This window comes from Paroedura picta, chromosome 11 (genome assembly GCF_049243985.1).
Source record: "Paroedura picta isolate Pp20150507F chromosome 11, Ppicta_v3.0, whole genome shotgun sequence".
Classification (NCBI taxonomy): Eukaryota; Metazoa; Chordata; class Lepidosauria; order Squamata; family Gekkonidae; genus Paroedura; species Paroedura picta.
This window is the reverse complement of record NC_135379.1, coordinates 6324658-6347687: the sequence shown is the minus strand read 5'-3', so window position 1 is coordinate 6347687 and position 23030 is coordinate 6324658. Positions and strand designations below refer to the sequence as shown.

The following is a 23030-nucleotide window of genomic DNA, read 5'->3' as shown; positions in this document are numbered from 1 at the left end:
ATGGGCCATATCTCCCACTACCATTTAGGGCAGGGGTAGTCAAACTGCGGCCCTCCAGATGTCTGTGGACTACAATTCCCAGGAGCCCCCGCCAGCATTCGCTGGCAGGGGCTCCTGGGAATTGTAGTCCACAGACATCTGGAGGGCCGCAGTTTGACTACCCCTGATTTAGGGCCTCAATTCATGTTCAGGCCATTCTTTGGTAATCTCAAGTTTTAATCGAACTGTGCTGGAATGGCCAGGTTATCCTCCTGGACCCTGCTGTGGCTTGTTGGAACAGTGGGAGGAAACCAACCTTGTGGCAATGCTCTAGAGCAGGGGTAGGCAGGCTGCGGCCCTCCAGATGTCCATGGACTACAACTCCCATGAGCCCCTGCCTAGAATTTGGAAGCGATGAGGCTGCAGGATTACTTTCAATACAGTAAAATGATCGCTAAATGGATGCAACCTTGTCATTTTGAATGGCTTTATAATGCATTTTTTTCCTTCTACTTTAAAAACCCTCCATTTCCTATCAGGCCGACGATGTTCTCTAAAAGAAAACAGTCGCCAAGCTCTGGTAGCCGATTGTCAAGTCCTTATAGCCTTCGGTGACATTATTGTGTCTATTCAGTTCGGGCTGACTAGGGAATCGGTTGTGACAGGATTCAGTAACGGTCTCTTTCAGAGAAGTGATCCAAAAATTGTCTTTCCGGATAGAATAATTCATACCTGTACAGATGTCGTTTTCTTGGCAATTCCTCTGTGCTGAGGAAATAGCTGAAATAGAAGGCAAATATAAGTTTTAGGATTATTTACTTCTGTAGAATTATCATTGACATCAAGTACAATTAGCAACCCTACACGTTATACATAGTCCCCCCCTTGGAAAGCCCCCCGTCTCCAAGTTAAACGTTGACTATCCCAGTCATTTTCTTAGAAAGACACTAGCTGAAATTACTGTAACTTACAATTTTGAGACCACAAAAGAAACGAGGATATAAAATGGAGCTTTTCAGAAAATTACATTTTTTCCACGGCTAGTGATTTGCAAATCTGCATATTACTTATGAAGGCCTGACTAAGATCCTTCACTTTTTCCTACAGCAGCTGTCAAAGAAATCACAGGGTGTTCGTGAACCGCAGATGAACATCTGATATGTTTGTCAAAATGATATGGAAATTGTTAGTTGCATGTGGTTAAATATGCAAAATTAGCTGCTGCCTTCCAGCGGTGGTTTGCAAACTGCGAAAGAATCTCGTTCACTCAAATACAAGAGGAAAAGAGGGATCCGGAGTCTAATGGATGTTTTATAAAAATGCAGGGTGAGCCTGAGTACACCCCAAAGTTTCAGAAATCCCATGTGCTTTGTAAGGATCCCCATGTGCCCGTCAACAAGAAAACACTGATGTCAGAAATGAAAAATCCTCCTTATCTTTAACTACAGATTTAGGGCTGCAATCCAAAAGTCACTTTCCTGGGAGTAAGCCCCAATGAATATCATCAGGCTCGCTTCCGAGTAGGCCTTAGGATTGTTCCTGATACAAACTTGCATTATATAATGGGATCTGTATTAAGTGAAGGCCCAGCGGGTATGTAGAATATAATTGTGAGTCATAATCCTTAAACTACTCCAGAGTATTCTACCTAATCCTAATGGATTTCCAACAGGGTAAACCATCTGATATGAGCCTCTTGTGGCGCAGAGTGGTAAGGCAGCAGAAATGCGGTCTGAAGCTGTCTGCCCATGAGGCTGGGAGTTCGATCCCAGCAGCCGGCTCAAGGTCGACTCAGCCTTCCATCCTTCCGAGGTCGGTAAAATGAGTACCCAGCTTGCTGGGGGGTAAACGGTGATGACTGGGGAAGGCACTGGCAAACCACCCCGCACTGAGTCTGCCATGAAAACGCTGGAGGGCATCACCCCAAGGGTCAGACATGACCCAGTGCTTGCCTTCTGCGTGCAAATCAGTGGCTCCTCTGCCGAGCCACGGCCCCTCCCCACTTACATTTTATGCCTCTCTTCATCATATCCCAAAATCTTGGTCACATCCCAGTCTCCAGACGTGATGGTCTGCAAGTTATCACTGCTGCTGTTGGGCTGCCAAGGAAAGAGGAAAAAGGCAGCGGTTCAATAAAAAAGGTTCTGATTAGCCCCACCGCAAAGCTTTATCTTCTTCAGAACAGGTTCTCTACCACAGCCGGTTACAAAACAAGATGTTTGTTTATTATTCCTCCTAGTCCTGACTGGGTAAGCACACTGTGTACACGGAGCCCAATACACGCTTCGGATAACTATATCCCTGGAGTTCTCCAAACATTTTTGCCGGTCTCCTGAAGGCAAGAGGGAGAAATGGCACGACTCTTGCTTTTCCGGAGCAGGCTCCAGCTGCATTTCTCACCTATAAATAAGAGGAGGTGCTTTCTGGCCTACACCACCTGCAAATGGCAAAGGTGAATGCATTAAAATGGCACAAAAAGGCATGCAGAAAAGAAACTCAGGGGACACACCAGAGCAGTATGGGGTTGCTCCGGATGTGAGATATCTCGAGGTGACTGAGCTCACTAATCAAAATGCCAATGTGTGGGTGTAAAATATGTGGGTTCAATAACCATGTGACAATGGAATCTTTCATTTGTGAGAGTGCCTGATACAAAAAGCACCAAGACTTCACTCTGCAACACCCCCCCCCCAAGACCCCAACATATATACGTGCAAACAACAATGGGGCTAGCCAAGGCGGTGAGCCACTGGCCCAGACCCCTTGATTAATTTAAACTGATTGGTTGTCACGGTGGGCGTGACAGTGTCCAGGTCTACTCAATCCTACCGTGGACCATGTGCTCAGTCCTCAGTAGGATTGCCCGCGTGTCCACATACACACCAGTGGGTATTGTCTCACCTCAGAAGACGACATGGAAATGTGATAGAATTTGCCGCGCCCTCCCTGAAGAATGGCTCGGACAAAGAAGAACCTCTTGCCGTCTTTGGAGAAGACAGGTTCTTCATTCTGTGGACGACAAGCCGATGGAGATGAATGTTAAGCGCATGAGCTCGTAAAAATAACCCACTCACAACAGCAGCAATGGGGGTTCGTTTCTTCTGGCAGAGTCGTCCCAGGTCAACAAACGTGGACCTTCTGGGAATATGGTTGCAAGGGGCCACTGCTACTTGTTCCCCATCGTGTTCCCCACACTTTTAAACATCTCTGTGAAGACCCTGGGAGAGGTCCAAGGGGCATTGGGGCTGAGTTGCCATCGAGATGCGAATGACCCTCAGCTCTGTCTCAGGGAGGTTGTGGAAACAGTGAATTGGTACCTTGAGATGGATGGTGACTTGAAAAAAAAACAATGAAAATCCCAATGAAACAGAAGCGCCCCAGGGAGTAGGGAACGTTTGACACAGGAAATGGGATGACTCCTGTTCTGGTTGGAATCACACCCCTTCTAAAGGAACAGGTTAATAGCTTAGGGGTTCCTCTTTGCTTTAGAGCAGGGGGTTGGACTAGATGGCCTGTATGGCCCCTTCCAACTCTAAGATACTTGAGAAATGGCCTTCTTAGTCATGGCTCCCAAGCTCTGAAAGTCCTTTCCTGGGAACATCCCTCTGTCCCTCTCTACCATTGTCTTTTGTCAGCGTGTTAAGAATGGTTTGGTTTCACATTTGCTCACTAACTCTCACTAGCCTTCCTTCCTTCCTTCCTTCCTTCCTTCCTTCCTTCCTTCCTTCCTTCCTTCCTTCCTTCCTTCCTTCCTTCCTTCTATACTTCTTTCTTTCTTCTCTCTATACTTTTTTCTTCCTTCCTTCCTTCCTTCCTTCCTTCCTTCCTTCCTTCCTTCCTTCCTTCCTTCCTTCCTTCCTTCCTTCCTTCCTTCCTTCCTTCCTTCCTTCTCTGCTGCGGCTGGCATCGTAAGAAGGGGTCGTCATAGCACGGGTTTCAAGATAAGTCTGTGTTTAAGTCTCCCTAATTCGTGTTGTCACGGTGTGACGAGTCCGCTAATGATTCTCATTCTCTCGGCTTTACTGAAAATTACACGGCATGAATGACATTACGGAAGAGAAGTCAGAGATCGCGGGGGCAGGAGCTTCGGTCCCTTCAGCCCTCTGAAATCCTCTTCCAAAGGCGCATCACGTGGAATGGATGCTGGCCCAGTCCACCTAAGCCTCACACCACTTTTTGTGCATGTCCTGCCCAGCAAAGATGGCCCCAGGAGGCTACAGCCTCAACCACTGCCAGTGGGAAGGGAGTGAAAATCATTGGACATTGTGCAAATCAAAAGGCATAGATAAGAAACAGCCCTATGACAGTCAGAATATCCAGCATGGTCTAGTGGTTAAATCCGGAGAACAGAGTTTGATTCCGCCTCCACAGGCAGCCAGCTGGGTGACCTTGGGCAAGTCACAGTTCTCTCAGAGCTCTCTCAGCCCCACCCACCTTTTACAGACTCCACTGATTTACCTTGTGCAATGTGCCTTGAGTATCAATAAGAAAGGAGGCCTAAAACCATATAATTTTTTTGGGGGGGGGGAAAGTCTGGCAGTACCAATACATCTTCATGAAGTAAAACACCACGGAATTTTAATAGTTGCTAACTGGCCTAATCTATTTTAACTTGTATGGTGTTCCAGGATTCTCCTTCCTTTTAAGAAGAAGAGGATCAGGTTTGCAAACCACAACTCCCCCGCTTTCACCCCCACCGGTTCCAGATGCCCACGTGGTGTAAACAGGGGGGGGGGAGAATTGTGGCTCTCCGGAGGTCCATGAACTGTATGTCTTGGCAGGGGCTTATGGGACTTGTAGTCCATGAACATCTGGAGAGCCACAGTTGGGCTACCCCTGGTGTAATGGTTGGCACACTGGACCCAGGCCTAAACCCTCTTTCTGCCATAATGCGTGCTGGGTGCGCTGGGCCAGTCTTTCCCTCTCTCAACCCAGCCTAACCCACAGGGTGGCTGTGGGCAGGCGACAGTCAGGAGAACCTCTTGGCGCTGCTCGGAGGAGAGCCGTGACCAAAGGAGTGACAAAGCAAGAGCATCAGGCGTAAACCAGCTGGGTGACCTTGGGCTCGCCATGGCACTGATAAAACTGTTCTGACCGGGCAGTGATATCAGGGCTCTCTCAGCCTCACCCACCTCACAGGGTGTCTGTTGTGGGGAGAGGAATGGGAAGGGAAGGGGATTGTAAACTGCTTTGAGACACCTTTGGGTAGAGAAAAGTAGCATATAAGAACCAACTCTTCTTCTTCTTCAGTAATATCAGGGCTCTCTCAGCCTCACCCACCCCACAGGGTGTCTGTTGTGGGGAGAGGAATGGGAAGGCGACTGTAAGCCGCTTTGAGCCTCCTTCGGGTAGGGAAAAGCGGCATATAAGAACCAACTCTTCTTCTTCTAAACAAAAAACTTAAGCAATTCTGCACTTGCCATGCCTTTTTTGCAAATTGAAGCCGCGAAGCCGCATTGTGGGACACAAATACAAGTCGTTTAAAAGGCGATTGTGCTCAGCTAGCCTGGGCTGATAAAAGAAGGGAAATGGCAATTCACACTGCGTGTTAAGAAAGTGAGAGCACAGGGAACCATGCCCAGAGGCTGAGAATCAGCCCAGAGGGGAGAGAGATTTTTTAATGTCTGGCAGGGCCGGAATGCTTCTTCCTAGAATCTGCTGTGGTCTTGCTAAAGCAGACGGGAATACGGCTGGACAGGAATTAAAAATTTAAGTAAAAAAGGGGGAACAGATGACTAAATAATCAGAGTCACAGGATCATAGAATTCAGGGTCATCTAATCCAGGGGTAGTCAACCTGTGGTCCTCCAGATGTCCATGGGCTACAATTCCCATGAGCCCCTGCCAGAAAATGCTGGCAGGGGCTCATGGGAATTGTAGTCTATGGACATCTGGAGGACCACAGGTTGACTACCCCTGATCTAGTCCAACCCCTTGCAGAATGCAGGAAACTCACAACTGCCTGTTCACTCACAGTGACTCTAATTTCACACCTAGATGACCCCCCACAAAAAAACAGAATCCCTGGCCAGTCTGGCTTGGAAGAAATTCACTTCCCAGTCCCAAAGTGGTGATCGGTAGTTCCCAGGGCATGCAAGAAAGGGCCACAAGAGCCAAGCCCCGACACAATCCCTTCTGGCCACCCACTCACAGCATTGTGCATCCTCTGCTACCTGCTTCCAGGGCCAGAATCGATGTGTGAGATGCAACCATACACAAAGAACAGGGACAGACATCAGAACACAATATCTATTGCTGGCAGTATCTAGTGTGTGACATGAGCTCGGTGAGTTATGTGCAAAGAAGCAGGCATGTTCGGCATCAGCTCCCCCCTGGCGGTGGGGAGGGGGAAGGGGGCAAGGGCATCCCCAGCCTGGCCAAGTTCCCCACCACGCCCACTCTGACCGCCCCCAGTCAGTGGCGAGGGCAGCCGGACGATGGCGATCCAGGAGCCGGCTCGATCTAGCAGCACCCAGGGAAGATTCAATAAAGCCGGGAGTTCGACAAGGACGCCTGGCCGCAAGACTCCGGAAATTGCCTTCTGACCTTACAAAAAAATATCTGTGACTCTACGACCGAGTCCTTTGTAAAGCTATTACAGCGTGATAATTTGGGAGAGTGGGGGAAAGAAACAGAAGCGGAGATAACCTATTAATCACCCACTTAGTCAAATGGAGAAGCTGGGGACAGCCTTGCTAGGAGAAGCGATTCCGACAGACCTCCGTGGGAAAGCAGATTGCGCTCCTCTGTGGAGTTGTGTCAGATGCCGTTATGTTCTGCAGGGATTAATGCAGCGCTGTCGGCTCATCGGCCTGTGACTGACAGCCAGGAATTGGGGAGTGGCCAGGGGAGCTGGAGAGAATCTGGGGACGTCGCAATCGGAGTGCCACGGCTAAGCCCTTCTCTTCACCCATGCGCAGCGCCCGTCTACAGCATGCCCCGTAAAGAGAAGATCACAGGTCTTGGGGGAGGGGGGAGGGGGGAGGGAGTCCAGCCACAGCAGAAGGCCCTGGATCCATTCCCCACCATGACCGCCGACTGAGTTCTAGGACGTGTCCTTCTCCCCGACACTTATAAAAGGGCCACATGCTGCCTGCACCACATTATTATTCATTTATTTAAAACAGTTTTATGCCACCTTAGGGTTCCTCAAGAGAAGAACAACAGTAACAAAATACAGATAAATACATATAAGACACTTAAAACAATTAAATGAAGAGAGACACCCGAGCCAGGAGGAAGGCCAAGGGCATCCTCTGAAGCTGATGGGCAGTAGGTTCACGGCTGACAGAAGGAAATGCTACTTTATACAGGGGATTCAATAGATTACCGAGGTCTGTTTAAGTGCCTTTCCTCCAGCAGGCCTCCCTTCCTGGGGCTCTGTGCGGGGTGTGGGGGAGGCTGTTTGGTGGGTCTCTCTCTCCAGCAGACCCATCTGAGGCTTCAGAGAGTGCGATGGGGGGACATTTAAAGACCCCCATCAAGCTGATTATCCCCATGACCAGCTGTTTGGCAGGCTCTTTCTCAATCAGCCGGATCTCAAATCTGGCAAATTAAGTCTGAATAGATTTGGGCTTCTCTGATTTGGCACGCTTAAATTAATGGGATTTGTGATTCGACTCGGAAGGAAGGAAGGAAGGAAGGAAGGAGGGAGGGAAGGAAGGAAGGAAGGAAGGAGGGAAGGAAGGAAGGAAGGAAGGAAGGAGGGAAGGAAGGAGGGAAGGAAGGAAGGAAGGAAGGAAGGAAGGAAGGAAGGAAGGAGGGAAGGAAGGAAGGAAGGAAGGAAGGAAGGAAGGAAGGAGGGAGGGAAGGAAGGAAGGAGGGAAGGAAGGAGGGAAGGGAGGAAGGAGATTGGAAGTGGAGTGAGAAGGAAGGAAGGAAGGAAGGAAGGAAGGAAGGAAGGAAGGAAATTGGGAGTGGAGTGGGAGGTAAGGAAGGAAGGAAACACAAACTCTGAACTCTTGTGCTAGAGAGGAGAAAGATCAAAATGACACGACCACAGTTACCTGTCTGTGTAGCCAGGCTTCACTCTCATCCTCATGTTTCTGTAACGAAGCAATATAATTAAATGTTATACAGTACTTTATGTCTGGTACGTCCTGCTCATCAGGGCAGAAACTTGTCTGACTTGATTTCACCAGCGGATGAGCAAGCACAGGAGAGCCTGTCTGAGCGTCCTTTCCGGGGAGGCACCTGAGAGGCGGCGACTCCGTCCTCCTGAGTTTGCTCTTCGGTTAACAAGTGAGCAAGCCGACATCGCGGCCACTATCCGTGTGATGTACCGAGAGGGGCCATTTCAGTTCAGCGAACGTTGCCCCATTCCCCTGGGCCTGTGTCTTGCCCGGTGAGCAGGGCCTGTTGCCGTTCCCCATGCCCATGATGCAACTTCTTAATTTTTACACTGACGTCCTGATTTCGGGGGGCCCGACAGCTCAGCAAGCGGCTTGCTCCAGAGGAAGAGCTCCTGCTTGAAAACCTCATGATCCCCTCCTAGTACGGGATGGAAATCTCGGGTGTGCTCAGTTAAGATGTGTCGTCAAACAGCTTTGTGGATAAAGGCTAAATGAAGTCTGATGCTTGCTTCCCAGGGAGAGTGAGCCCCACAGAACCCCAGGGGACTTGCTCACTGTAAGCATGTTTAGGATGAGGCCACAGAAATTACTTGGATCAGGGGTAGTCAACCTGTGGTCCTCCAGATGTTCATGGACTACAATTCCCAGGAGCCCCTGCCAGCATCGCTGGCAGGGGCTCATGGGAATTGTAGTCCATGAACATCTGGAGGACCACAGGTTGACTACCCCTGACTTAGATAAAATATTAGGGACTGTAGTTTGAACTGCTGAGTTTGGCTTACTGAAACTAGGACTCTACTGGGATATATTTTTGCATCCTTTAATATGTCCTGCTAAGGTTTTACGCTTTGCTTCAGTTCTGCTTTATAGACTTCTGGCTGGTTGCCCGTCCCTAATTCCTGTTTTGCTGTTTACTGGACACCCCGTCCTGTCGACTGGATCAGCCCACTCTGTGTAACCCGCCTCGAGTCCAAGAGAAAGGTGGGCTATGAGTGAACAAAATTAATAACGCTTAATTCTGAATCGAACACCTTTATCTATCATGCAAGGTGTTTTCTTTGTGATGTGTCATTTTTGGATAAATCCCCCCTCCCCCCCGGGACAGAACTGCAAATGCTGGACAAGAGGGGCCAGCGTTTAGACTGGAGGCATACCTTCGTGCAGACCCCGGTGGTCGCATCGCAGAGGGTCAGGATGGAGACGTTCTGTGCCCGGTTGAGCCAGTTGACGGCCACTTTGGTACTGGTTGCCCATTTCACCATGGTAATATAGTAGTCTCTAGACACACAAACACACACACACACAAAATTTATTGGAGTGCTGCTGGTGTCGACGCACAATCAGTCAAAGAGAAAACAACATCACAAGTTTTGTCTTTCCCAGGGACCACACTAGGAAGGTTCAAGGTTTTGCTTTTGACTTCAAAGGCCATTTGTGGTCTGGGCCCAGGGTACCTGAATCTGTCCGCCTATGTCCCCCAGAGAGCTTTTTTCTTGTCAAATACCAACAGGTTAGTGGTCCTTGGCCTGAGGGAAGCCTGCCTGGCCTCAGGCAGGGGTATAGTCTTCTTGGGCTGGCCCCCTAAGTGGTGGAATGAGCTCCCGGAAGAGCTAAGGGCCCCACAGGAACTATCTCAGTTCCGTAGGGCCTTGAAGACAGAGCTCTTCCACTGGGCGTTTGGTTGAGGCCAGGGTGTGGTTGCCATCTAATGGCCCCTCCGCTACCTAAGAGCCAAAGCCTGCATAGGTATCTGCAGAAAATGATCCCTGTACCTGAGCTCACCTGAGGGATAGGTGACACAGGACTGGGCTCCTCCCCTCTCAGAACTCTCTTGCAGCATGATTCCAGGGGTTCATTACAGAACTCACAGTGCTGCTCCATATAATAGCAGCTCCTTTATTTATGAAAATCTTCCCTCCCATTTACTTTGCTCTGTCTTCCTTCCAGCGTGGTACAGTAGTCAGGGCATTATGTTAAGATCTGGGTGGTCCAGATTCGAATCCCCCCTCTGCCACAGAAACTCCCTGGATGACTTGAGGCCTCTCTCTCTCTCTCTCTCTCTCTCTCTCTCTCTCTCTCTCTCTCTCTCTCAGCCTGACCTACCTTGCAGGGTGGTTGCTGTGAGGATAACATTGAAGTGGAAGTGAAACCTTAAGTGGTTTTGGGGTCTCGTTGTGGGAGAAAGGCAAGACGTAAAGATCTGAATAAAAGATACTGTGGTCAATTTATTTATTAATTATCTTGATAATTAGACTCTAAAGGAGATATGGAAGGGGCCTGCTTATTCTTCTTACCAGAGGACTATTTTAGGCTGCTGGATGTTATTTTGTGCACTTTTTGGTTTATTGTAATATGGATAACAATTATGTTATGATGTCTGGGATTTGATTGAATTGTTTTTATTATTTATTTATTATTTTGGAATCGTGCTCTTCCTCCAAGGAGCTCATAGCAGTCCAAAATGCTGGGATACAAAAACCCATCTCTACTTCTATATTTATCTGTCTATTCAGATTAGCTGTAATGGTAAAGGAGGGTATTTCCTTCCATTGTGACTTTAGCCTGAATTCCGTATTATGTGGCGTGGAGGTCCATGACATCAAGGCACCACAGCCTGACGGCAATCCCAGCAAGGGATTTGGCTATCGCTTTCCTCTTCAGTAGGGTTGCTACCTCTGCCTTGGGAAAGACCTGGAGACTTTGCAGCTGGAGTTGGGAGCGGGCGGGATTTTGGGTGGGGCGGGGACCCCAGTAGAGTCTCATGCTATGGAGTCCCCCCCTCCCAAGCAGCCATTTTCTCCAAGGGAACTGACCTCCGTCACCTGGAGATGACCTTTAATCCCAAGGAATCTCCAGGTCCCACCTGGGGACTGGCACCCCTACTCCGCAGACTTGTATTGGGTGGTCTCCCTTCCAAGCACCCACCCTGCTTAGCTTCCGAAATGTGATGAGATCACGCTCTACTGTGCTGCCTCCCCTCCTATCTCACGTGTCCGGGGCTAAGAAGCCCGCCTGGCATTCTACTTCTAACGTTTCAGGTAAAGAACGTCCAGTTCCCGAACCAAGAAACGGGCAAACAATTCCATAAGGAGCCAGGCCTGCCACTGTGAGGCCGGGCAAACCCTTCAATGTTATCCCACCCAAGTGGAACGCGCAGGTCAGCAGAACCTTTAAATTACAGCACAATGACTTTTCGCAGGGCACAGTCCATAAATTTTTCACGAGTTCATTTGTTTGCTATAAAATATGTATAAGAAGTTGTGGGCTCTCGTTGGGATTAATGTGTTGTGTCACCAGAGAAAAGGCATGTGTGTGTCCAGGAAAGGGGTTTCTATAGATACAGAGGAGGAGAAGCTCTGCGAACAAAGATGATCTAATTATCCCGGAAAACAACGAGTTAGAGATGGATTTTTTTTTTGGTGATTCCCGGCGATATTTAGACTCCTGAATTCAGCCGCAGGGTGGGCTTGAATTACGGAGTTTAGCAGCTCCACGATCAGCATCCGCAGGCAGGGGAAACATAACGTTGCGCTCCAAATTCTGCAGCTTCAATAACTTTGTGCTGGCTCTACCCCATAGATCAACACTAGCATTTTGCCAGGGTGATAAAATAAAAGCAAAACGAGCAGATAATGAAAAACTCTCGGTGGCAGAGAGAATAAAAAAGAGAGCAGGGCGAATGATTGTAGCTTCTCACCTTCCATGAATCAAAGGAGCTGTAATGCAGACCCAGGAGGGGAGAGGGCTCGGTCATTTGAGAGCTACGCTTGCTGGGGAGGGACGCAGAAATGAATCCTCTCTCCTTCAGATTTAGCACTGCTGCTAAATGTAGCCTTTCTGCCCCTCGAACATACTCAAGGGACTGTGTTTCTCCAAGCAGGTGGGCCACCTGTCGCCTCCCCCGGGGAGCTTCATCCCAGTGGAACTATGGCACTGCAGGATTTATTTAATGGAGTTAGAAGAGACCTCATGGGTCATCTAGTCCAACCCCCTGCACTATGCAGGACACTCACAACCCTATCACTCATCTACTGTAACCTGCCACCCCCTTAAGCCAGAATCAGCCTCTCCATCAGATGGCTCCATCTGTTTTGCATATGTCACTGCTTGTTTCTCATATGCCACGTGTGCAATAGAGCCAGGAATTCCAAAGACTGCCTGGGTGCCGGGCAAGAGATGTCTGGAGGTGGTTTGCCATTGCCTGTCCCTGTGCTACAGCCATGGTCTTCCTAGGAGGTTGCCCTTCCAAGCGCTTGCCAGGGCCGACCCTGCTTAGCTTCTGAGATCTGACAGGGTCAGGCTTGCCTGGGCCATGTAGGGCAGGCACACTCCAGGAATTGGGTTCAGACCCATTTGGAGGCAGCACAAGCGTCCTGTATGTGGACAGCCCATGCCACAAAGCACTCTGCAGAAGATGGTGTGTAGGCTTCACAGTCAGTAATTGAATAGTGACTCCAAGAATGGGCCAATGAAGGACCACAGAATCCTAGAATCCTAGAATCATAGAGTTGGAAGGGGCCATATGGGCCATCTAGTCCAACCCCCTGCTCAACGCAGGATTACGTTCCAATTACCAATCACGTTCTTTGCCGGGCATTCCAACCAGCTCCTCTTGTCTTCTTCTTCCAACTGGCAACAACTCTCCAGGGTCTCAGGTAAAGGTCCTTCACGCTTCTAAGTAGACAAGCCGGGATTGAACCCAGGACCTTCTGCGGGCAAAGCAGAGGCTCTTCCACTAAGCCACAGCCCCTCCTCTGCTTCCTGGCATGCTGTCTGCCTTCTAGTGACCCCGGCTTCATAGACAGCTCCAAACTGTGCCTACCTACTTGCTTTGAATACCGAGCTTAGCTCAGTAGACTTCAAGGTGAGCTTTGAACGTGTTACATTAAATTTGATACCTCTAATATACTCTTGCCGAGTGTGGATAATTAACCTTCGCAATATGTGGGATGCACCGCGCAGCACCAACTCATTGATTCGACTGCTCTGGCGGACATCCAGGGCTTTCGTTGATAGGCGGTTTTGAAGAACATAAGCACTATTTACATAACGCTACGGTGGGGCGGAATCCCTTTGCTTTCAAAATAGTTCATTTCCCAAACGAAGCTCGCTCAGGTCCGCAGTGTAAGATCTTTCACATCAGCTGAGAGAATGACGAATAAGAGGCGTTTGTAGGATCACAGCGCAGAGACCCCTCTTTATGATGGGACTGTAAAAGTTATTTGCAGGGAAGCAGGGAAACACGCTTGACAACATTAGTTTACCAGCTGAGTGGGGGAACAGCTGGGGGAGTCCATAAACACAAGACAATTTGTGGTGTGGGAGGCACCTTATGGGCTACAAGCACAGTCTTACCCAGGGGTAGTCAAACTGCGGCCCTCCAGATGTCCATGGACTACAATTCCCAGGAGCCCCTGCCAGCAAATAGTGTAAGCTTGGCGGCAGAGGATGGATTTGAATCTGGGTTTTTCCAGATCATAAACCCACACTGTAACCACTACACCACACTGACCATTTTTCTAGTTCATTATTACCCGCAACAAACCTCATTCTTGGATCATCTGGAGGAGTCATTTCCAAATCATGCGGAGGTCCATTCAAACCTATGACATGCAAGGAAATGCTTGGGTTTTCTGTTCCAACCTGAAAGAAAAAGGAAGATGCACATTGCTTAATGAGAACAACAATAACAACCAACACAATCATAATAATTTTTATATATCCTGCCTTTCTATTGCTCAGGGTGGGTTACAACCTTAAAAAATATACAAGACTAACATTAAAACATTCCAGTTTTTGCCAATCATGCCCTCAACTAAGTCCCAGAGGGGGAGGGGTTTGGCAGGGGCGGATCCCCCATCTCTTCTCATGTGAGAAACGCTGGCAGGGGCTCATGGGAATTGTAGTCCATGGACATCTGGAAGACCACAGGTTGACTACCCCTGCATTATGTGATGGTTGCGTCTGTCATCTGCCCCCTCCCTTTCCCTTCTTAGTGGGTGTGGAATTGGGTTAGTTATATTGAATTTTGCCACCATTCTTGTCTTAACTTTTCTATTAATTGTATTATGTTTTATTGTGCTTCTATTGTTTGAGGGGATTGGTTTTTATGTGTCCCGCCTCGAGCCTCCAGGGGGAGGCGGGATATAAATTAAATAATAATAATAATAATAATAATAATAATAATAATAATAATAATAATAATAATAATAATAATAATAATAATAATACCCAAGTAAACCTTATTGGGGGAATATCTGCAAAAAGATATAATACAACTCTAAGATGATTAGGATCATTAAAAAAACCCTGTTTGCTTATTTTATCTTTTGCCATCCTATCATAGCTGACCTATGGCCATCCCATAATGTTTTCATGGCACGAAATGTGCAGAGGCAGTGGTGGTCCCCCCTCTAAGCTCTAACCACAGCCGACCCTGCTTAGCTTCCAAGAGCTGACAAGATGAGATCAGGAGAGCTGAGGTTTTCCAGGATTATATATGAAGCTATTTGTCCTCCTGCTTCAATTAAAGTAATGGAAAAAAAACCCCAAAAAACCCACAACATCAGCAGGAAGAAAAATATCCTGAATGTTAGCATGTTGACTTGATTCCCTCTTACCTTTGGATAATGGTATGTTTTCACCTTGGGGTAGAGGTCGTTGGTGTACATGGGTATCTCCATAGTGGGGACCCTGGAGTCGTTGATGGTTGCATACGCTAATCTTGTGCCATCTGGAGACCACCAGTGTGCAATATGCGTCTTCAGAATCTCCTCTGGACAAAGGAAGGAGAAGGAGGAGGAGGAGGAGGAGGAGGAGGAGGAGGAGGAGGAGGAGGAGGAGGAGGAGGAGGAGGAGGAGAAGAAGAAGAAGAAGAAGAAGAAGAAGAAGAAGAAGAAGAAGAAGAAGAAGAAGAAGAAGAAGAAGAAGAAGAAGAAGAAGAAGAAGAAGAAAAGATTGGTTACCTCTCACATTTTAGCTAGCCAAGAAACAGAAGAGCAAAAAGCTTGGTCAGGACCCTGTGGATGGCCTCCTTCAAGGCAAGCCTGTGGGGTGTGATCACCACTATACCACAAGGTGGAGATATGATGCTGGTCGACAGGGAAACCTGTTATATGCAGCAAGATTCTTCCCCTAAGAACATGACAGACAACCCATTTTTATAGATTTAATTTTTTAAAAGTACCATCCAAGATAAGAGGAAAATGGGTTAGCAAAAATAATCACAAAGGCAAGTGCTACTGCAGGGCCCTATTACTAACATAAAGATGTTTGCCATGCAACTCAATCTCAAATGAATGCAAACAAATCCAAATTGCTGTTTTGTCCCCATTTACCTCCGGAATCTGTAAACCGTTTTCATTGTGCTGTATGTTAATTTACCCTCACACTTGCCTGTATGAACTGATTACTTCCATTCCATGACGTTGTATCTGAGGAAGTGGGCATGCACACAAAAGCTCAAACCTTGAATAAAAATGTGTTGGTCTTAAAGATGTCACTGGAAATAATTTGTTTGTATAAAAATCGCAAGGATCATCTGTATCTGGTACAGCATCAGCTTCAAAATGGGGTTAGACAGATTAACAGAGGAGCAATAGGTATTGGCCACAGCAAGGGGAACTTCCATAGTCATAGGCAGTAAACCTTTCAAATAGCAAGCAACATCAGGGGAAGACCTTGCGAGGTGTAGTGCTTAAGAGCAGTGGCTTCTAATCTGGGGAGCCGGGTGTGATTCCCCGCTCCTCCACGTGCAGGCAGCTGGGTGACCTTGGGCTCATCACAGCTCTGATAGTGCTGTTCTCACAAAGCAGTACTGTCAGAGCTCTCTCAGTCCCACCTACATCTCAGAGTGTCTGTTGTGGGGACAGGAAGGGAAGGCAATTGTAAATTGCTTTGAGACTTGTTCTGTTACAGAATAAAGGTAAAGGTAAATGTCTGACCCTTGGGGTGACGCCCTCTAGCGTTTTCATGGCAGACTCAATACCGGGTGGTTTGCCAGTGCCTTCCCCAGTCATTACCGTTTACCCCCCAGCAAGCTGGGTACTCATTTTACCGACCTCGGAAGGATGGAAGGCTGAGTCAACCTTGAGCCGGCTGCTGGGATCGAACTCCCAGCCTCATGGGCAGAGCTTTCAGACTGCTGCCTTACCACTCTGTGCCACCAGAGGCTCTTTCTGTTACAGAATAGAGGGGTATAAAAAACAACAGTTCTGCTGCTGCTGCTGTTGGTTGCTCCTCCAGGAAAACTGGTTGGCCACTGTATGAAACAGGATGCTGGACTAGATGGATCACTGGTCTGATCCAGCAGGATTTATCTTATAGCAACTAAACTTGTCCCAAAGGATGTGGGTTTTAATGAGGCCTGATAAAGACTCCCCATTTACAGAATAGATGAAAGGATCCTACCTCCTGGGGAATGTTTCTGACTCCACAAGACCCTCTAGCTAGTTTTCAGACTCATTCTCCCCCCCCTCCCATAAGTGCCCTTTCCCAGAGGTGTTGATAGTCCACAGATCAGGGGTGATCAAACTGTGGCTTTCCAGAATCCATAGACCACAATTACCATAAGCCCCTGCCAGCATGTGCTGGCAGGGGCTCATGGTAACTGTAGTCCATGGACATCTGGAGAGCCACGGTTTGGTCACTCCTGCCATAAATGGTGGGCCTGTAGATATTTGCAGTGCCCATTTAGGCAGTTCTTTGAGAAGCTCATCAGAGAAAACACCCAGTGTCGTCCAGGGACCAGGGCAATTGTGAGACTCCTTGTCCTACTCAGACGTAACAGATCCAATTGCAGAATCCAGAAGTCACCTTGTGGGGTCCTTACTCATGACCGTTTTGCTGACTTTCCAAACAAAGCCTATTTGATTTCCTAAAGTAAACATTCAATGCATTAAAAGGGACAACAGAATGTTTTTCTTTTTAGAGTCTGCTCTTGCATCCCAGTTTAGTTGACTTAACAGTCCATGGAAAATACTGGAAGTGCAGGAGAACGCTGGCCCGGCTGCTGCTTATATTTTCCTGCCTGCGTTTTTAGCGATCACATCAGGAACAACTTGATAATGAATCACAGGAAGGAAAGAAAGAGAGGCCTGGATTTCTGGTAGTCATAAAATCATAGAATCATAGAATCCTAGAGTTGGAAGGGGCCATACAGGCCATCTAGTCCAACCCCCTGCTCAACGCAGGATCAGCCCTAAGCATCCTCAAGCATCCAAGAAAAGTGTGTATCCAACCTTTGCCTGAAGACTGCCAGTGTAGTCAAATCATCATCGTTCTGTCAAGAGAACAACAACCAGAAACCATCATTGTGTTGAATGCAGAATCGGATTCCACTTGTACTGATCATTCTGGTGGCTTTTAATATATTGCGGTTACAATCACAGTTGTACTGTTATTCTGGGAGAGGAGGATGGTGCATTGTGTGTGTGTGTGTGTGTGTCTGTCTGTGTGGGCCTCATTAGTATTGCTGTGATGTGCCAGCTAAGCAAGTAAAGATTTTGCCTGGCTCAGTTATGTCGCGGACATTCTGGGAAGTGCAATCTGAATGGTAAACCCAAACCCTACATGATAAAGCAACACAAATTAACGAATGCCCTCCGAGAATTTTCTCTGGCAAAAAGACACACGACACATCTCAGTGTCTCTCTCCCTGACAAGTTCTTTACGGACACCTGGCGGCAAGCCCAAGTTTAATGTTAGTGCAAAGCGAGGGGTAATTGCATTTCCGACACACTTCAGAGGGATGCAAAAACTCTTACAGATTTTCGCTGGGAAAACATTTGCTAGGTGAGGGCTTTCCGCGTAAGCCTCCCTAAGTTCATGTTCAACATTGACTTCTGTGATCTCTCAGAGCTTACGGTTCACGTGCTTATCAAGGCTTCTGCTGTCTCCAAGACTGGAAAGGTTGTACTCCTGGCCCTGTTTCCCCTCGCTCCCAATAATCATCAAGAGCGATTCAGCGTTGTTTGTCTCCATCCTTGGCATTCCTGCGCATATCGAATCAGCTGCAAATTCTCAGAGAATTCCTGTGTTGGAGTCACTTCTACCTCTTATAGTTAATGGTCATTTGCTCTCATCCTACAACTCTGAATTGGCTGCTGTGAAAGAGACTGTCTGCAAACTCAGCAGATGACAATTCCCATGATTCTTTGGGAGAAGCCACAGGGCTGCAAGCTCTGGCTTGGGATATTCCTGGGGACTTGGGGGAGGTACTGAGTGCAGAGTTTGGAGAGGGCGTTCAATATGCCCATATAGTCTACCTCTAATCGGTTCAGACTTATAGCCCTCTCATCTGTTCCACATAATATATTTCTGGTAAGGCCTTGGAGGAGGAGCTGATCTCATGGCTGAAGTGCCACTCAAGGAGGCTGTCCCGCCCCTGAGTGCCACCTCCTCCAATTGGCTTGCCTGTCTGTCCAGCGGCCAGCCAATCGCCTTCCATCCCCCACCCCTGACCACCCCCCTCCTCCTTCCACTTCCCTCTGAGACTTGGAGGCTGCAGATCCCTGCCGCGTGAGAGCTCCCCCTGCTGGTGACTTGCCTAACAACTGCCTGCAGCCTTTGCAGGTCCTGGGAGAAGGAGGAAGAGGCTGTCCGCAGAGTTCTTCCTCACACACACACAATCTAGCACCTGCTGTATTCCTGACTGCAATGGGCTTGGCCCCTAGTTCCATCTGTAAGTCCATCTATAAGTTTTTCATTCCATGGCATTGTATCTGAGGAAGTGGGCGTGCACATGAAAGCTCATACCCTGAATAAAACTTTGTTGGTCTTAAAGGTTCCCCTGGACTCCGAATTTGTTCTGATGAAATCGCTGTAACTGAGAATTTCCTAACCACGCGGTTAAGTGAGAGGTCAAAAGTCGGCCCCTTAAAAATGCAAATCTGAACAATATCATTAATGAGTCTAGACCAGGGGTAGTCAAACTGCGGCCCTCCAGATGTCCATGGACTACAATTCCCAGAAGCCCCTGCCAGCGAATGCTAGTCCATGGACATCTGGAGGGCCGCAGTTTGACTACCCCTGGTCTAGACTGTGAAGTAAACAGTGTTTTAGCGTTGTTTTACAAAGGAAACCATTCCGAGTGTCAGGCAGAGGCGGGGATTTGAACCCAGAGTCAAAATGGTAACTCCGGCCTGTAGAGCTGGCCACAAATCGCCATGGCTAGCCAGAGCCTCTGCAAATGATTCCGGGGAAACAATACACTGAAACATTAAACTGCTGAATCAGTCATGCATTCATGGTATTCGACCTTCATCTATTCCCCGCTAATATTATTTGATGGAAGGCTTTTATTAATCTACCCGCAGTAAGACGGTGCCAGCTGTCTCCCTGCCCCCCTCCCCCCCCGCCTGCTGCGGAACAGGATCAATAGTGTTCTTTTTATAAAGAGGAGGAAAATAAGCATGTTTCCCTGCAACCTACACAGTCTCCATTCCCTCTGCAATTTTCTTCGAGTACGAACTGCCACTCAGATTTGATGTAGTGTGTGATACATTTATTACAGATAATCTCAGGCCTCCGTAATGCCTCGATCATGTATTGCTACGGTTCTGAATGGCAGCTCACATGGAGAGGAAATAGATATTTATTAAGTCTACATTTCAAGGCCGTGGTGCACCGGATAAATGTTTTGTGCACGAGACGAAGCCCCAAAGTATCTCAGCCCGCGCTGTACCCCAGGAGGTGGCTCCCCTTGAATATTTTTCTGCGGACAACGAAGCTTGCATGCCATTAAATTGCATTAAGGTTTTGGAATAATCCACTGTCGCTCTCCTGGCTATGATCCTATTACTTGCACCTATTGTATACTTGCTGTCACAACTGCAGTGTCTTACAGGCCAGTCTGCTCCACTATTTCCCCAGGGAATATAACACGTTCTTTTCTTTATTTTGTTGTGATCTTCAAAAAATATTGCAACCCAGGAATGCGGCTTCATTCTTCCATGTGTGTTGTGCCCTTGTTTGGGTTTCCCCCTCTTCGTAGCAAAAATGTATCTTTGCTATTTGCAAACCAATTTTGCAAACCAAGTTTTCAAAATCCTTGGGGCTTTTTGGAGAGGGGAGGGGGAATAATTATGAGTTTCGTTCTGTTCTCTCAGATCCGTCGCCTCAAGCAACCGAAGTGTGGTATCTAAGCCGGAGAGGAAACCCACCAGGTTCCAGCCCCTTTCAGATATAAGACACAAAGGGAAGGGAGGATGTGGCCAATTTAGTCCCTGTCTGTAGTCTTCTGGTTGCAGGGAAAGCAGCATGGTGTAGCGCAATCTCGTCTGATCTGGAAAACTAAGTAGGGTGGGGAACCACCAAGGAAAACCACCAAGGAAGGCTCTGCAGAAGAAGGCCAGAAAACCAGAAGAAGGCAATGGCAAATCATCTCTGCTTCTCACCTGCCTTGACCTCTTGCTGGGGTCATCATAAGTCTAGGATGGAAGACTCTGCAGAGGAAGGCCAGAAAACCAGAAGTAGGCAATGGCAAATCATCTCACCTGCCTTGACCCCCTGCTGCGGTCACCAAAAGCCTTCGATGGGAAACCACCAAGGAAGACTCTGCAGAGGAAGGCCATGGCCGACCACCGCTGCTTCTCCCTTGCCTAGAAAGCCCCTCGCTGGGGTTGTGGGGACTTGACAGCCCTTGACATGCAAACAGTAGCCTCCTGAGCGGAGGCTTCTCTCTCCCCCACCCGAAGAGAAGGAAAATATTGAATATGACACAAGCAATAATCTTATCAAACAGTTCACTATTTTCAGTTTTTGCATCATCTCAGATGTTCAGACTTCCTGTTCCAGTCTAGAAAAATGCTTACGGAGAGTCAAAGTTAAAACACACAACAACAATTTGCCCTCCGTGGGGGTCTACAATGAAGGGCCCCCTGAGGCTTCTCCCAGTCCAAACTGCGGCCCTCCAGATGTCCATGGACTACAATTCCCATGAGCCCCTGCCAGCGAATGCTGGCAGGGGCTCATGGGAATTGTAGTCCATGGACATCTGGAGGGCCGCAGTTCGACTACCCCTGGCTTAGAAAAAGGATTCACCTACCAAGATAGATCTGCAGACTCTGCTCCATAGAGACCAGTATATGTGAATGTGTCTCTCTGCCCCCATCCCCCAAATGCAAAAGGATTTCTTAGGGTAGTAATAAATCGCCTAATCAAAGTATGCTGGAATGACAAATCAGGAATATTTTTTACTTCTTCAAAGGTCTTGTTCACTCCTGTTTCCAACAACGATGTCACATAGAATGTGCACAAATGTACTGGAAACCAGAGAAAGAAAATGCTCAGCCAGTTAGCCTCTGCAGCCCAAACAAAGCAAGAGCCGAAGAGGAGCCGTTGTCCAGGGTCCTCACAGGCAAACAAGCAGGGCATAGAAGCCCAGACCTTCCTTTGTGAGGCCTTGGTTTTCAGAACGTGTCCCGCCTCTGGAGGTGAAGGTGTCCCTCAAACGTCTTGGCCAGTGGCCATCTAACTGCCTCACCCCCCTTTAAAGCCCTCTACGCTAGTGGCTATCGTTTAATGCACCGGCTGTGAATTGCACAATTTAATTACTCATTGAGTGAAGATGGGAAAGAAGTCCTCGGGGGATACTCCAGAAAACTGCTCAAGTTCCGATGGGCCCCTGAGGAGAAGCACTTTCCCAATCGCCTGGCAGTCACCCAAAAAGCCGGGCTGCCTGGCTTCTCGCACAAACTACGCGTGGGGACCGAACAAGCAAGCGGGCTCTCTACCCATCTAGGATGGCGCAACCGAAAATGGGGAGAAGGAAGCCGGTAAGAGAAGTTCTGGGGGTTGTGGGCCAGTTTCAGCAGCTGGACAGGGGCAAGTCTGGACTGAAGCAAACCGGTGAAGACAAGTGCTTGTGCCGCTGGGGCAAGTTGCCTCTGGGGGCTTCCTCCCCTGTCAGAAGGATTTGCATCAGCTGAAGTTTCAGGGAAACTATGTCCGTGACTGACACTGCCTCACACTGCGTCAAACCGTTGGTCCAGCAAGACCCAGGTCATCTGCTCAGACTGCCTGCACTTGGTGGTTTTCCCCATCACCAACCACCTGATTCTTTTAGCTGGAGATGCCGGGGATTGAACCCGGGACCTTCTGCATGCCAAGTGGCTGTTCTGCCAGTGAGCCACGCCCCCTCCCACAGCCCCCCACAGTTCTGTGTGAGGCCACAGGAATGGCTGACAATCCTTCATGTTCTTCTCACAGCCCCTAGGAGGAGGTCTAGCTCTCAAAGAGTGGATGAGATTATTTCACTTATTGCCTTTCCCCCCACGGTCTGTACAAGGGGCACATAGTTCAGTCTTCCAGTTCAGCCTCACAACAGTCCTGCGAAGTAGATTAGGGCACGGGAGAATGACTGGCTTAAGGTTACCCCCTGCAGATATTTGTGAGCTCTGGACTGGGAAATTCTGAGAAATTCGGGGGATGGTGGGGCTTGGGAAGGACCTCAGCAAGGTTCAATTACCATTGAGTCCACCTGATACCTGTAACATAGAGATTAACTGTAATTCTGGGAGATCTCCAGCCACCACCTGGAGGCTGGCAACCATAGGACTTCCACATCAAGTCGGGGATTTGAACCCATGCCATCCCTAAGCCGTACGCTACAATGCTGGCACACCAGTGTCTGGAATCTACAAGCCACGGATGAAGGCTCACATAATGGACCTCCCCACCATGGAGGAAAAAAGGAAAAATCCCCACACACAGAAAACCAGTCCGCCCACAAGGATGCCAGGCTAGAACCCTCAGCGTCTTGTTTTCTAAGAGCGGGGAATGTTTTCGTACCATGTAATCACATGAAGTGCTCCCTGAAGAGAGGCACGGTCTAGACAGGCTGCCCCACCCCATCTGCTGTTTGGACACACATCCTTGCAGTGCTGCAACCAGGGTCAGACAAGTCCCTGTGAGAACAGCGGCCCAGAAGGTCTGGCCATCGATGCATGAAACATCTGTTTTCTTCCCAACAGCCCCAAAT

General features: G+C 48.4%; 1 protein-coding gene across 5 annotated transcripts in view; it reads right to left on the bottom strand.

Annotated features, from left to right (window-relative positions):
* Positions 1-23030, bottom strand: part of DPP6 (dipeptidyl peptidase like 6) — a 479395-nt gene that overhangs the window by 26720 nt on the left and 429645 nt on the right. For all 5 annotated transcript variants that reach the window (XM_077304797.1, XM_077304801.1, XM_077304799.1 and 2 more), the window contains exons 9-15: positions 14671-14825; positions 13596-13693; positions 9205-9328; positions 7985-8023; positions 2881-2988; positions 1987-2078; positions 712-759 (exon numbers count right to left, since the gene is read on the bottom strand). In XM_077304797.1, the coding sequence (XP_077160912.1) occupies positions 712-759; positions 1987-2078; positions 2881-2988; positions 7985-8023; positions 9205-9328; positions 13596-13693; positions 14671-14825 (664 nt within the window). The remainder of the gene's footprint in view (positions 1-711; positions 760-1986; positions 2079-2880; positions 2989-7984; positions 8024-9204; positions 9329-13595; positions 13694-14670; positions 14826-23030) is intronic.